The sequence below is a fragment of the Bombina bombina genome, chromosome 1 (assembly GCF_027579735.1).
Source record: "Bombina bombina isolate aBomBom1 chromosome 1, aBomBom1.pri, whole genome shotgun sequence".
Classification (NCBI taxonomy): Eukaryota; Metazoa; Chordata; class Amphibia; order Anura; family Bombinatoridae; genus Bombina; species Bombina bombina.
Window position 1 is genome coordinate 589,495,957 of NC_069499.1, and position 14,705 is coordinate 589,510,661.

General features: G+C 39.5%; 1 protein-coding gene across 1 annotated transcript in view; it reads left to right on the forward strand.

Moving 5' to 3' along the window:
- The first annotated feature begins 8,930 nt into the window (after positions 1 to 8,930).
- Positions 8,931 to 14,705, forward strand: part of TRPM8 (transient receptor potential cation channel subfamily M member 8) — a 246,965-nt gene continuing 241,190 nt past the window's right edge. Inside the window, 1 exon segment of the mRNA XM_053698868.1 lies at positions 8,931 to 9,588. Coding sequence (XP_053554843.1) covers positions 9,479 to 9,588 — 110 coding nt within the window. The 5' untranslated portion in view covers positions 8,931 to 9,478.

The following is a 14,705-nucleotide window of genomic DNA, read 5'->3' on the forward strand; positions in this document are numbered from 1 at the left end:
GGATTCGAATGAGGAAAATGTGAGGGAAGAAATGGGTGGTATTTTTTTTGTTTTTTAAATATTTATTTATGTTGTTAAAAGGTGCAACAAGACGAAAGTAAAAATACCTACACTATCTCCTTGTCTATTTCCAGACCTAGTTGTGTGGCTAAATTGGAGAACCCCATGTGACAGTGCAGCAGTGGATGCTGTGTCTGAAAGAGAGAGCCAGGTTTCTGTGAGAGCCAGAAGGTTGAGGAAGTGGGAAGAGTTAATGGATAGAAGTGAGCTGGTTGCAAACAGCACAAGAGTTCCAGAGTGCACAAGTGAAGGAAGTGGTGGTTTTAGAGACAAAAGGAATTAGAGTAAGGTTACCAGAGTTTTGTTTAATAAGCTTATGGAAAGGCACACATGGATGTGCAAGGCAAGGAAGTTGTGGGGGACCAGGATTCGGGGAGATATTGCCAGCAGCTATTAAGAGCAAGAGGGAGAGTGACATAAGAGGAGATACAGATTTGCAGTATTGGGACTGTTTTTGAGATGAGTTGCAAGGAGGAGAGAATGTGTTAAGGAATATATGAAGTACATGAGTGCAAAAGTAAGGTGAGGGTTAGAGAGATGGGCTAATGAACAGTGCACGTGGTGAGGGGGAAGGAGTAAGTGAATAAAATAGTCTGTTATAGAGAGGTAGAAAAAAGGAATATGAAGATATTGATCATTTTTACAAAAGAAGGAAACAGTGAAATACATAAAACACTGTATTACAATAGAACTTGCCTTGTCCCTTGTTCACTCCTTGTTCGATTCTTGTATAATTATTTAATGCCTCACTTATAAATGTTCACTTAAGATATGTGAACATATGAAGTTACAATACTACTAATTACACCAGCAATGCTACCCCATAGAAGTATTATAGGACAGCGCATTCAGCTGATTCCACTAAATTAGTTAATGACATGACCAAAGACAGTCAAAAGTTAAATTGTGAAAGTTTGATTCAGGGTGAGACAATCGAATTTGGGAGGGGGCTGAGGTTATACCATTAGTGAACTTATAAATTTAGGAATTATAACAAATATTGACAAGGTTTGAACATCACATAGCCAAAAGACAATAAAGATATCATCACAGTAAATACAGAACTTATTTCACAGACTACAAAATAACACAGAGTATAATAGCCACAGAAAGCAGCAATGAATTAAGCAGGAGATGATGCAGGACCCAATTCACTTATGACTAAATGAAGTAGGGTTTAGTGCACTTGGTCTAACGTGGTGTCGGGTTAGCTCGCTCCATTAAAGTTTATGGGAAGAAGTTAATGCTGTCGCAAGTCTTGAAGTAATCGTGCATTGAGTTTCACTCACACACAAACCAAAGTGCTAAATAGAGCACCACTTGTAATCTGGGCCCATGTCGGTAAAATACAAACTAGGTAGCAATCCTTAGAGATGATAACAAATTACAGTAGTTGGCTCAAAGTTACAATTCCAGTAGCTGTTTGTGACCTACAAAAAACACTGATCACCATGGCCGTAACTAGACCAAAGCACAGTTTCTGGCTGTTTGCAATCAGCAGAACCTGGGCCGGCAACCTCATAGGAGAAGGAAGATCTGGTTCTCAGTAACTATTATTCTCCCACCTTGGTTAGTCTGTTCCAGAGAATATGTAGCTGCACATCTTTCCTGAACAAATATGGTGGCACTGTAAGAATCAAGCCTGATTAGTGAGGATGAAATGTGATATAAATTTGTAGCACAGTATCAAATGAGAATACTATTACCAGGTAAACCCAAATAGATATATGTGCAGTTATTCTAAGAATGATTATTCCCTGCATAGAATACGCTCTACAGTATAATGTGCAATGTTAGGAACAATATCATTATTAATGTTAGAAAAAACAGACTTGTAAAATTATAAGAGGATAAGGAATAGGTGAAACTTTCCAAATGAATAAGTAAGGAGAAATTTGTTATTGCAACCGGATTATGAAAAAAAACTAAATACTCTGCAAATAAGTCTATCCAAGTGTATTAGATTGAATCACAATGTGGAGAAAATCAGGAAAATGTTATAGTGCTTATCAAGGTTTTGTACCTTTCAATCTGTGAGAGCGGTAGGCAGTGACAATCACTTCCGGGTTCTGTACGCTGCGAGTGCAGCAGGAGTAGAGACACGCTGAAGCCGGCTGACTGACAGCGTGTGACGTCACGAATCTCCGATGCAGCCGAAATCACAGTAATGTTAAGGTAACGGAACAGATTTAGAATATAACTGTTGGAAGTTCAAAATCCGGTTATTCTTAATGGGAGCCACAAGGGTGATTAAATAATATGTGAGCACATAAGATGGTACAGAATGCGAAAGTCCACAGATAAACAGACAGCTTGAGTAAACGTGAATACTTGCCAATCTCTAGATAAGAGTCTTTGAGAAAGTTGTTACAGGCTGGAATACTCTGGGAGAATCCTTGTTAAATGTTCTGGTAAGGAGTTAAATCCAGTTGAAGAGGAAATATGGTTCTAAGTAGAAACTTACAGAGAACTGCGAGGCTCAGTGTTACTCTGAGGAGAATAACAAAATACTAAGCAAGGTGTGCTTAGTGTTCAGGTGTTTTATGGAAGGGAAAAGGTTGTAATTGGCTGATCTCTAATTAAGGAAACAGTACACCCTAAACCCTGACATGACTCCCCCCTCAAACAAGCTGATCCTCAGCTTGGAGTCTGGGGCGATCTGGATATCTCCTGTGGAACTGGGAAACAAGTCGAGGTGCATTAAGATTGGATGCGGGTTCCCAGGTATCATCATCCTCTGAGTATCCCTTCCACCTAACTAAATATTCCAGAATTCCCTTAGAAAACCTTGAATCGAGTACATCTTTCACCTCGTAGACATCTGAGTCTTGGATGGATCTAATCGGCAGCAATTGGGGTGTAATGTTTCTTGTAGGAACGTAGGGTTTGAGAAGGGAAACATGGAAAGTTGGATGTATTCTCATAGATGATGGTAAATCTAAGGTAACTGCGTTCTGATTTATTACCCTAGTAATGGGGAAAGGTCCGCAGAATTTTTGCGTCATTTTCCTACTAGGGAGATGTAGCTTCAGATTTTTCGTTGACAACCATACCTGGTCTCCAATTTGGTACGAAGGTGGTTGTCTGTGCCGCAAATCATAATAGTGCTTTTGGGAGTTCTGAGCTTTAGAAATATTTTCTTTGATAACCCGAAAATTGTCTAGGAGTGCATTATTCCATTCATCAACCAAAGGAGAATTGGAAGGAGTAGTACTAACTGAAATGATGGTGGGATGGTACCCATAATTTGCAAAGAACGGAGATAATTTTGTGGATGAGTTGGTCAGGTTATTGTAGGAGAATTCAGCGAAGGGTAGGTATGTTATCCAGTTGTCTTGCTGATAAGAACAAAAACAGCGTAAGTACTCATCTAACCATTGGTTGATTCTTTCAACCTGTCCGTTTGCTTGTGGATGGAAAGATGTTGTATATTGATGGGTTATGTTAAGAGATTGACAGAGACTTTTCCAAAATTTAGATGTGAACTGGGATCCCCTGTCAGATATCAGAACTGTTGGAACTCCATGAAGCCGAATCACATGTTGTATGAAAAGTTTAGCTGTTTCTGCTGAAGTGGGAAGCTTATGATATGGGATAAAATGCGACATTTTGGTGAAACTGTCAACTACTACCATGATAGTGGTATAATTTTTTGATGGAGGTAGATCCACAATGAAGTCAACTCCTACTTGCTTCCAGGGTCTGTCAGAAGTTGGGATGGATATTAAAAGCCTGTATGGTAGTTTCCGTTCTGTTTTGCATACTTGACAAGTAACACAACTCTTTATGTAACTTGAGACAGTTTCCCTCAACTGAGGCCACCAGTATGTCCTTGTTATAAGTTCAATGGTGCGTGATTCACCTGGATGTCCAGCTAAGGGTGAATCATGGTGGTGTTGTAGGATGTGATGTCTCAATTCTTTAGGAACATAGATCATGTTCTTGAAGTAGTATAATCCGTCTTTCAGTTCCAAAGGAACCTTAGTGTCAGTGGGTGAATTATTCGAGGAGTTCTTTATATCAGTAAGGAAGTCTGAAGTTAATCCGATGAAGCGTTCAGAAGGAATTATAGATCTGGGATTTTCATTAGGAATGGGTTCAGAAAATTGTCGAGAGAGAGCATCCGCTTTTCCATTTTTATTTGCAGGGCGGTATAGAATTTGGAAGTCGAATCTTGCGAAGTAAAGACTCCACCTTACCTGTCTAGCCGATAGAGTTTTGTTATTTTGCAGGTATTGGAGATTTTTGTGGTCCGTGTAAATTATAAAGGGCATCTTCGCACCTTCTAGTAAGTGTCTCCAGAATTCTAACGATTTGCGGATGGCGAGTAATTCTTTGTCTCCTATGGCGTAATTCCTCTCTGCTGATGTCATACTCTTTGAAAAATAGGAGATTGGATGTAAAGGATCTTTGGATGTTTTCTGTTGTGAAAGTACTGCTCCAATCGCAAAGTCTGAAGAATCAACTTCCAGTACATATTGTAAATCAACATTCGGGAATTTAAGTATGGGTGCTTCTGTAAAAGTTTGTTTCAGGAATTCAAATACTCTGGAATGAGTTTGATTCCAATGAAATTGTTGAGTAGAACCAGTAAGTTGTGTGAGTGGTCTCACAATAGAAGAAAAATTCTTTATAAATTTTCTGTAATAATTGGCAAATCCTAAGAACCTTTGGAGAGACTTTTTGTCCTTAGGTATTGGCCAATTTTTTACTGATTCAACCTTCTCGGTTTGCATTTGGATACCGTCAGGTGATATAGTGTAGCCTAGGAATGAGATAGTGGTATTATGGAAAGAACACTTTTCTAATTTGGCATATAGTTTATGCGTTTGTAAACGGGCTAATACCCAACGGACATGTTTTATATGTTCTGTTAAGTTGTTGGAGTAGATTAAAATGTCGTCTAAGTATACTACTAGACATATGTCTAGTAAATCCCGGAAAATATCATTGATGAAGTGTTGGAACGTTGCGGGGGCATTACAAAGACCGAATGGCATCACAAGGTATTCATAAAGTCCATACCGAGTTCTGAAAGCTGTGAGCCATTCGTCGCCTTCTCTTATACGTATGAGATTGTATGCCCCGCGCAAGTCCAACTTAGTAAAAATGGTAGCATTACTTAATCTTTCAATTAATTCCGGGATGAGAGGTAACGGATAACGGTTTTTTACCGTCCGTTTATTAAGCTCTCGATAATCTATTATCGGCCTAAGGGATGTGTCTTTGTTGGTTACAAAGAACATTCCGGCTGCTGCGGGTGAAGAAGAGGGTCTGATGAAACCCTTCCGTAAATTATCTTGCAAATACTGTTTTAAATGTATCAACTCTGGGTGACTCAATGGGTATAAATGACCAACCGGTAATGTTGCACCAGGGATTAATTCAATTGGCCAATCATATACTCGGTGAGGAGGAAGAGTTTCAGCCTCAACTTTGCTAAAGACCTCTACGAAGTCTTGGTATGGTTCCGGTATTTGTATGTGTTCTAATTCTGTGTGAAGTACTTTATGATGTGGATAACAAGTGTTTTCACAAAATTTTGATTGGAAGGTAACAGTTAAAGTAGTCCAATCAATATGAGGATTGTGTGTCTGTAGCCAGTATAAGCCTAATACTATAGGAAAATGGGGTGATGGAATTACATTGAATGTTATATATTCGGTGTGTCCATCCTCAGTAGTGACTAATATAGGTATTGTGTTGTGTGTTATAGGACTATTTGCTATCACTGAGCCGTCAATAACTTTGAGTGAGACTGGTGTTTTCTTCAACACAATAGGTATTTTATTTTTCAATACAGTAGATTTATCTATAAAGTTGCCAAAGGCTCCAGAGTCAACGATGGCAGAAGTAGACAATCTCCTAAGGTCCCACTGTAAAAGGAGAGATAGTTTGCAATAAGATATTTGTTTATCTAAACTTTGAGTATTGTTAATATGGACAAACTTACTCTTTTTATTTTTTCGTAGTATAGGGCAGTCCGTAACTGTATGACTGGGATTCGCACAATACATACAGAGGTGGTTGGTTCTTCTCCTTATCCTTTCTTCAGGAGATAACGGTCCACGTATAACTCCTATTTCCATGGGGGTAACATGCTCTGTAGGTGGGGATTTTGTATGTGCATAGGTGGAGGTGTTGGCTTTAAATGTTGGATCAAAATGACCACGTTCCGCTTTGCGGTCCCTGAGCCTACGGTCGATTTGGGTTGCGACTTTCATTAAGGCATCCAGGGTACTTGGAAGCTCTATACGAGCTAGCTCATCCTTAACGGGGTCAGACAATCCCAATCTGAATTGGTTTCTAAGGGAAACCAAGCTCCATGCTGAGTCAGATGCGTACAGCTTAAATTCAGTGGTATATTCTTCCACTGTCTTTTTTCCTTGTTTTAAGCTCCTCATCTTCTGTTCCGCCGTTAGTTGTATATCAGTATCTCTATATAGCTCATCCATAGCTTGAAAAAAATCTGTTAGTGAATTTAGTAGAGGATCATTTGTTTCACACAAATGATCTGCCCAAATTCTGGGTTCGGATCTTAGAAATGATATTGTGGACAAAACCCTTACCCTGTCAGTGGGGTAAGTTTTTGGTTTTAAATTAAAGAGCAAGTAGCAAGCATTCTTAAACTGCCTGTAGGATTTTCTATCCCCATTAAATAATTCTGGCAAGCTTATCTGTGGTTCAGAACTGGGGGAATGTTGTTCTTTTACCTCCTTTATAAGTTCTCTGAGAACCTGATTTTCAACCTGTAAGTCCAGGATAGCCTGCCCCATTTTGTCTACCTTTTGACTCAGGTTATAGACTACTTGGGGAATATCAGCAGGTTCCATTTTGTTTTATGGCTTAGTATTATGTAAGAATCAAGCCTGATTAGTGAGGATGAAATGTGATATAAATTTGTAGCACAGTATCAAATGAGAATACTATTACCAGGTAAACCCAAATAGATATATGTGCAGTTATTCTAAGAATGATTATTCCCTGCATAGAATACGCTCTACAGTATAATGTGCAATGTTAGGAACAATATCATTATTAATGTTCGAAAAAACAGACTTGTAAAATTATAAGAGGATAAGGAATAGGTGAAACTTTCCAAATGAAAAAGTAAGGAGAAATTTGTTATTGCAACCGGATTATGAAAAAAAACTAAATACTCTGCAAATAAGTCTATCCAAGTGTATTAGATTGAGTCACAATGTGGAGAAAATCAGGAAAATGTTATAGTGCTTATCAAGGTTTTGTACCTTTCAATCTGTGAGAGCGGTAGGCAGTGACAATCACTTCCGGGTTCTGTACGCTGCGAGTGCAGCAGGAGTAGAGACACGCTGAAGCCGGCTGACTGACAGCGTGTGACGTCACGAATCTCCGATGCAGCCGAAATCACAGTAATGTTAAGGTAACGGAACAGATTTAGAATATAACTGTTGGAAGTTCAAAAACCGGTTATTCTTAATGGGAGCCACAAGGGTGATTAAATAATATGTGAGCACATAAGATGGTACAGAATGCGAAAGTCCACAGATAAACAGACAGCTTGAGTAAACGTGAATACTTGCCAATCTCTAGATAAGAGTCTTTGAGAAAGTTGTTACAGGCTGGAATACTCTGGGAGAATCCTTGTTAAATGTTCTGGTAAGGAGTTAAATCCAGTTGAAGAGGAGATATGGTTCTAAGTAGAAACTTACAGAGAACTGCGAGGCTCATTGTTACTCTGAGGAGAATAACAAAATACTAAGCAAGGTGTGCTTAGTGTTCAGGTGTTTTATGGAAGTGAAAAGGTTGTGATTGGCTGATCTCTAATTAAGGAAACAGTACACCCTAAACCCTGACAGGCACGTTGTTCTGTACAGCAACACTGAGGAAACCGATAAGGCAAATCCATACATTTCCCTTAAAGGGACAGTCAAGTGAAAATTAAACTTATGATTCTGATAGAGCACACAATTTTAAACAACTTTCCAATTCACTTCCATTATCTAAATGTGCTCAATCAGCTCCTAATGTGCAAGATTACAGGATATACATATATGCATTTTTTTCATTGGCTGGTGGCTGTCACATGATGTATCAGGAAGGAAAATGTAACTAACTGACATTTGTCAGAAAAAAATCTACTAATCATTTAAAGTACAAATTAAGGAGTCAATTATCTCAACTCTGCCGGTTCTGACGTGGTATTTCACGCCAACCCTTGCAGGGGCTTCCCTGGTGGAATTAAAGTAATAGAGCTTGCTGGAAAGGGAAACTGTGTAGGGCATAGTTAGCAGTGAGCAAGGGGCACACTTTAAAAATGAAACCCTGCATCAAAAAATAAACGCAATGTGCTACTTTCTGCGTATAAAATCTTACAGTCACCTCTATTTTTGTACACATGTGTTTTACTATTAGGGTAGTAAATATTTTGTGCATTCTGTCAGAACCTCACCACTTTTTTGTTTGCTGAAAAAACAGTGAGATCAGTATGATGGAAATGTTTACAGAATTAAATTTAGGATTTGAAGTGTTCAGCTAGCTCTAGTCCATTGCTGCTGTGGCACAGACAACCTAGACACATTAGAGTATTTTCTTTTTGTACTTTTATGTTTCTCCAATCTTTGAGCTGTTTGATATAGGGGCACACAGAGGGGCCACAGAGGTGGAGCCCTGGCACTACTGATCACAGGGCCAGATGGCCCCCCTAGAGGTGTGGGCCTAGTCTCAAGTTAAAATCTTGTTTACCAGAATTCTCTTTGGATATTTGGTACATTTATAGAAATAATTTGATATATTATCATCATGTGGAGTCTGTAGCACTGTGTTCAAATGATACACTTTGAACCTATATATTCCCACAACACCCCACGTCCTCACAACCCACCCACATATTTACACAATGTATCATATTTTCACAATCCTGTGATATTTCCACATTTGCCTCCTCCCCTTCTGTCAGTCCCACTCTTCAGTTTTCATAAAAGGTCTGTCCCATTCTCACTATCCTAATATCCTTCTCTCCCATTCCCACAATCCATTAATCTCATTCCCACAATCCATTTATCCCATTCCCACAATCTATCAATCCCATTCCCACTATCTATCAATCCCATTCCCACTATCCATTAATCCTATTCCAACTATCCATTAATCCCATTCTCACAATCCATTAATCCCAGTCCCACAATCCATGAATCCCATTCTCACAATCCATGTATCCCATTCCCACAATCCATTAATCCCATTCTCACAATCCATTTATCCCATTCCCACAATCCATCAATCCCTAGCCCACAATCCATTAATCCCATTCTCACAAAGCCTCTCTCCCATTTCTCTCAAAAACCTTGTGAAATTTTAACACATCACCATCCTAATTTAAAATTTTTCTATCACTCTTTTTAGGTGGCCAACAGGGAGTTGACTTTAAAGCTGTGTAATGACCGTTAGACCGAGTACAAGAAGATGGAGCCGGGATTTTCAGCACCCGTCAGAAACGCGATCCAACTCCAGAGAGAGGTCTCACTCCAGGGAAAGAACCCGACAAAGGCAGGGATCTACTGCATGTTTTTTAATTACATTTTCATTGGAATATTCATCAGTATTACATATATATATATATATATATATATATATATAAACTTTTGTTTTGTTTTTAACATTTAAAAAGGTCATTTTAAAATATACATTTTTTTTTTAACAAGATGCCTTGTTTTATGCCTGCAATTCCTATTAGGGTCAAGATTACAAGTTGAGCGCAATTGGCAATCTTGAGACTCGTTATTTTGCACTCGTCCTTGGACAAACAATAATGAATGATCGGGTATTACAATTTGATGATTCAAAGGTTTATCAAAAGCATTGTAATGCAACTGATATTTGAATAGTATGCCCCATATTAGTATTACCACCTAGGCAAACCAGGCATGTGCCTAGGGTGGCAGATGGAAGGGGGATGCACTTTACCAGCCGCACCTAAATTTAGCCCGGTGCCACTGGATCATGGCCAGAGGGGGTGTGACCTGGTCTCCTTGTCACTCTCTGCCAGTTAAACCCTCCATGCTGAGCTCTAACAGCAGGGGACCTAAAGTGGCACGTGAGAACTTTAAGACCCAATATGCCGCTCAAGCAGAGGGGAGATGCGATCACCCGCAGTCCACATATGTTAAAAAGGAATGTGTTGATTGCAATTATGTAAATTAGCAGCATGCGCACTCAGTGGCAGCAGATTCTGACAAGGAAGTTGTGCTGTCGTATTTTGCTGCTGGCAATAAATGCACGCATGCTCAGTTCAAGCACTTATCATGGTCCACAATAAAAGCTTGTCCTACACACATTTATATCTCATTTTTATATGTAACGTTTAGTTATATAGGTTATCAGTATATATATATATTGTAACGGTGGACAATAAAAGTGTGTCCTACACATATATATGTACTGAGAAAAGATATAAATACAGATTCCATATAAAAATTATATATAAATGCGTGTAGGATGCGCTTTTATCGTCCAATGTGACTATATATATATATTGAGAAAATATATAAATAAACGTTACATATAAAAATGAGGACAAGCTTTTATTGTGGACCATGATAAGTGCTTGAACTGAGCATGCGCGCATTTATTGTCAGCAGCAGAATCCGACAGCACAACTTTCTTGTCAGAATCTGCTACCACTGAGTGCGCATGCTACTGATTTACATAATCGCATACCACACATTCCTATTTAACATATGTGGAGTGCGATTACGTAATACAGAGCATGCACACTCATAGGTAGAAAATTCTGATAAGGGAGCTAATTCTGACAGAACACGCAGTGTGTGAGCATGTTCCATGGTGCTGCCGTGGACTAAAAGAACCTGCTGACGGTAAATTAAAGAACCTGCTGCCCTTCTTAAACTGAACCCAAAATTTTTCTTTCGTTATTCAGATAGAGCATGAAATTTTAAGCAACTTTCCAATTTACTCCTATTATCAAATTTTCTTCATTCTATTGGTATCTTTATTTGAAATGCAAGAATGTAAGTTTAGATGCCGGCCCATTTTTGGTGAACAACCTGGGTTGTTCTTGCTGATTGGTGGATAAATTGATCCACCAATAAAAAAGTGCTGTCCAGAGTCCTGAACCAAAAAACCCTTAGGTGCCTTCTTTTTCAAATAAAGATAGCAAGAGAAGGAAGAAAAATTGATAATCGGAGTAAATTAGAAAGTTGCTTAAAATTGCATGCTCTATCTGAATCACAAAAGAAAAAAATTTGGGTTCAGTGTCCCTTTAAGACCGCTTTTTTTAATTCACATGAACCGAGCCTCAGGAGTTGTTATTCTGCAATTTAGGTGCAATTTTTAGCAGGCACTATATATATATATATATATATACAGTATATATATATATATATATATATATATATATATAAATATATATAGTGAGGGGAAAAATGATTTTTTTTTTTTTTTTTTTTAATATTTTATTTTTCCAATGCCAAGTACATAGACAAACATCTAGAATTACAGAGTCATTCAGCTAGATACAGTATGATGGCATGTCTATTCAATACATTAGCATCTCAGTTTTCCAGTATTTTTCCTTGGAGATCCTTTCTCCATCCCTTTTAGGCTCCTTCTCACACCCCTCCTAATTGTTATCATCATTTACTCAGTTAGATTATAACATAAATCAGTTCTTGATATGTAGGGTAACCTGTTGGTAACATACCTACTGGATACTTAATCTGATTCTATCTCATTCTTCTAATATCCATCCTACCAGTTTCCCTCCCTCCTCAGAGCTTACCTTATTCCCGGACCTCCCCCCCGGGTGCCACCCCGGTTCTCTATGTGTCTGTCCCTGTACCGCCACCGATCATGGTCGCTGATTCTGGTCTTTTAGGTAAATATGTTCCATTTCCCATGTAGTTGTGCATTCAGTATGTATTCTGTGTCTTTGAATGGATAGATTATTTGTTTTTGGTTCGCTATGTCTAAAGTGGTGATGAAGGGTTCCCATTTGGTTATGAATTTTTTTGTTCTGTGTGCTATGTCTCCCTGAGTGTCCAGTTGTTCATAAATCATTTGTTTTCTCAGGGTGTCTTTGAGTTGTGTTAGGCTTGGTGATGCCTGTGACATCCAGTGTTGCAAGATGAGTTTTCTGGTGAGTAGAATTACATTGTTTATGAATCTTGTGTATCTCGGTATCTTCGTTTGATGGTTTAGAAATATCACTGACTCGTTTGATAAGTGAATTTTTTCCCCTGTGCATGTTTCCACCCACCTCTGCACCATGCCCCAGAATTTCGTTAGTTTCGGGCAGTTCCATATCATGTGAGTAATGTTTGGGTTAGGGTTGGAACATTTCGGGCACAGCCCTGATGTATCACTCTTCCACTTGTGGAATATTTTGGGGGTTATGTATGCATTATGGACTAGTTTGGTGTGGGATTCTCTTATGTCATTTGAGAGCGATGCCTCCCTCACCTCGACAAAACTCTGCACTACACATGTATCTGTGATGTCATGTCCCACCAGGTTCCCCCAGGCAGTTTGTAAATGTGTAATATTGGCTTTGTGTACTTTTGATTGGAGCGTGTTGTAGGTATGCGAGATGGAGGTCACCCCTCCCTTTGTCAACCTTAAGAGTTTATAAATGTCACAGTCTATTTCCATCATATTACCGGCTTTCAGTAGACCTTGCGCGTAGTGTTTTACCTGTAGGTAGGCGAAGTGATTGGAGTTTGGTATGCCATTGTCATTCTGCAGTTCTATAAATGGTCTGACTGTGGACCCGTTACCTGATAAGACATGTTTTAGGGTTGTTACCCCCCATTTCTCCCATTGTTTAAATGGTTTAGTGGTAAATCCTGCGGGGAAATCTGGGTTACCCCCCAGGGGCAAGTAAACTGTACTGCCATGTGAGACTCCGAGAGTCCCACATAACTTCCACCAAGCCTTTATTGGATTACTAAAAAGGCCCGCCCCCCTGATAATGGGCTCTACCTGTGCCCTGTTCATGTGTGGGAGCATTTTAAGCGACCATGGTTTGATATATGCTGTCTCCAGCGACTTGTTAGTGAATTGTCCCCCATCCACTAGCCAATCCATCACATATTTTGAAAGGGTTGCCCAGTTGTAATATTCTATGTTGGGGAGTCCTAGCCCCCCCTGCTCTGGTTGACATGTTAGCTTTTGGTAGCTGATTCTATGTTTTTTCCCCCTCCAAATGAAATTTAAAATGTCCCTATTTACTGTCTTGAGATCTTGCTTACGAAGTAGCTCTGGCAGCATTTGTAGGGTGTAGAGAAGTTTGGGGAACAGGGTCATCTTTATCAGCCCTATCCTTCCTGTCAGGGTCAGTGGCAATGGCGTCCAATTCAGGAGCATTTGTTTGAGGTTCTGCAATAATGGTTTGAAATTTATTGTATACCATTGAGTGGGATCTTTTGTTAGTTTAATGCCTAGATATTTAAACGTGTTTGTGATTACTTTAAAGTTATCTTCCAATGGTGTGTTAGGGTCCCTATTTAGTAACCATAATAGTTCTGATTTGTCCTTGTTTATCCGGTATCCTGATATGTCACTAAACTCAGCTATCGTCGTCAATAATTTAGGTATGTTCTCTCTGGGGTTTTCTGTGTACAGCACCATGTCGTCAGCGAAGAGCGACAGGTGTATGGTGTCTCTGCCTATGGTCAATCCCTCTGCTTCCTTCCTAATCTTAATCGCCAGTGGTTCAAGCGCCAGGTCAAACAGAAGTGGTGAGAGCGGGCACCCCTGCCGTGTTCCCCTTCTAAGGGGAAATACTTTTGATGGTGACCCATTTATCAAAATCGCCGCCTGGGGGGTACTGTAAATGGTCTCGATAGCTCTCATGTAGGATCCCTTCAGTCCGAATTTTTTAAGGGTGGTAAATAAATGGTCCCATAATATCTTATCGAAAGCTTTTTCTGCGTCTACTAGAATCAAACATGCCTCCCCCGCGCTCTTCTGCCTGTTTCCTCCCTCCTGCTCCCAAAAATGTGATAATACCAGTTGTAGTTTTCTCATGTTTTTTACTGCTGACCTCCCTTTTACAAACCCAGTTTGATCTTCATGAATTAGGAGGGGAAGAACTTCTGCTAATCTATTGGCCAGTATTTTCGTGAATAGTTTGTAGTCAGAGTTTAGCAGGGAGATTGGCCTATAGGATGCCGTTAACAATGGGTCTCTGTCAGGTTTGGGAAGGACCGTAATGTTTGCCTCAGCAAATCTGTTGGATAAATTTGTTTTCCCTTCTAGAATTGCATTAAATAGTTGGGCTAGGGTGTCTGCAGTTTCTGTACTGAGCATTTTATAGAATTCTCCAGGAAGGCCATCAGGCCCCGGGGATTTCTCTAGAGGGAGTGAATCGATGGCCTTGGTGATTTCTAATGGTTGGATTGGGGCATTGAGTTTTTGTACGTGGTCTTCGCTTAGCTGTGGCAGTGTTAAGTCTCTCCAAAATTGTTCTTTCTTTCCTGGGTCAATGTCTTGTGAGTCATATAAGTTCGAGTAGTATGAGGTGAATGCTTGTTGTATTTCTGAGTCTTGGGTGAGTATGTTGTCTTTGTCCTTAATAGCTAAGATGTTGTTAGGTTTCCTATCTAACCTAGTGAGTCTTGCTAATAGTTTCCCAGTACGGTTTCCAT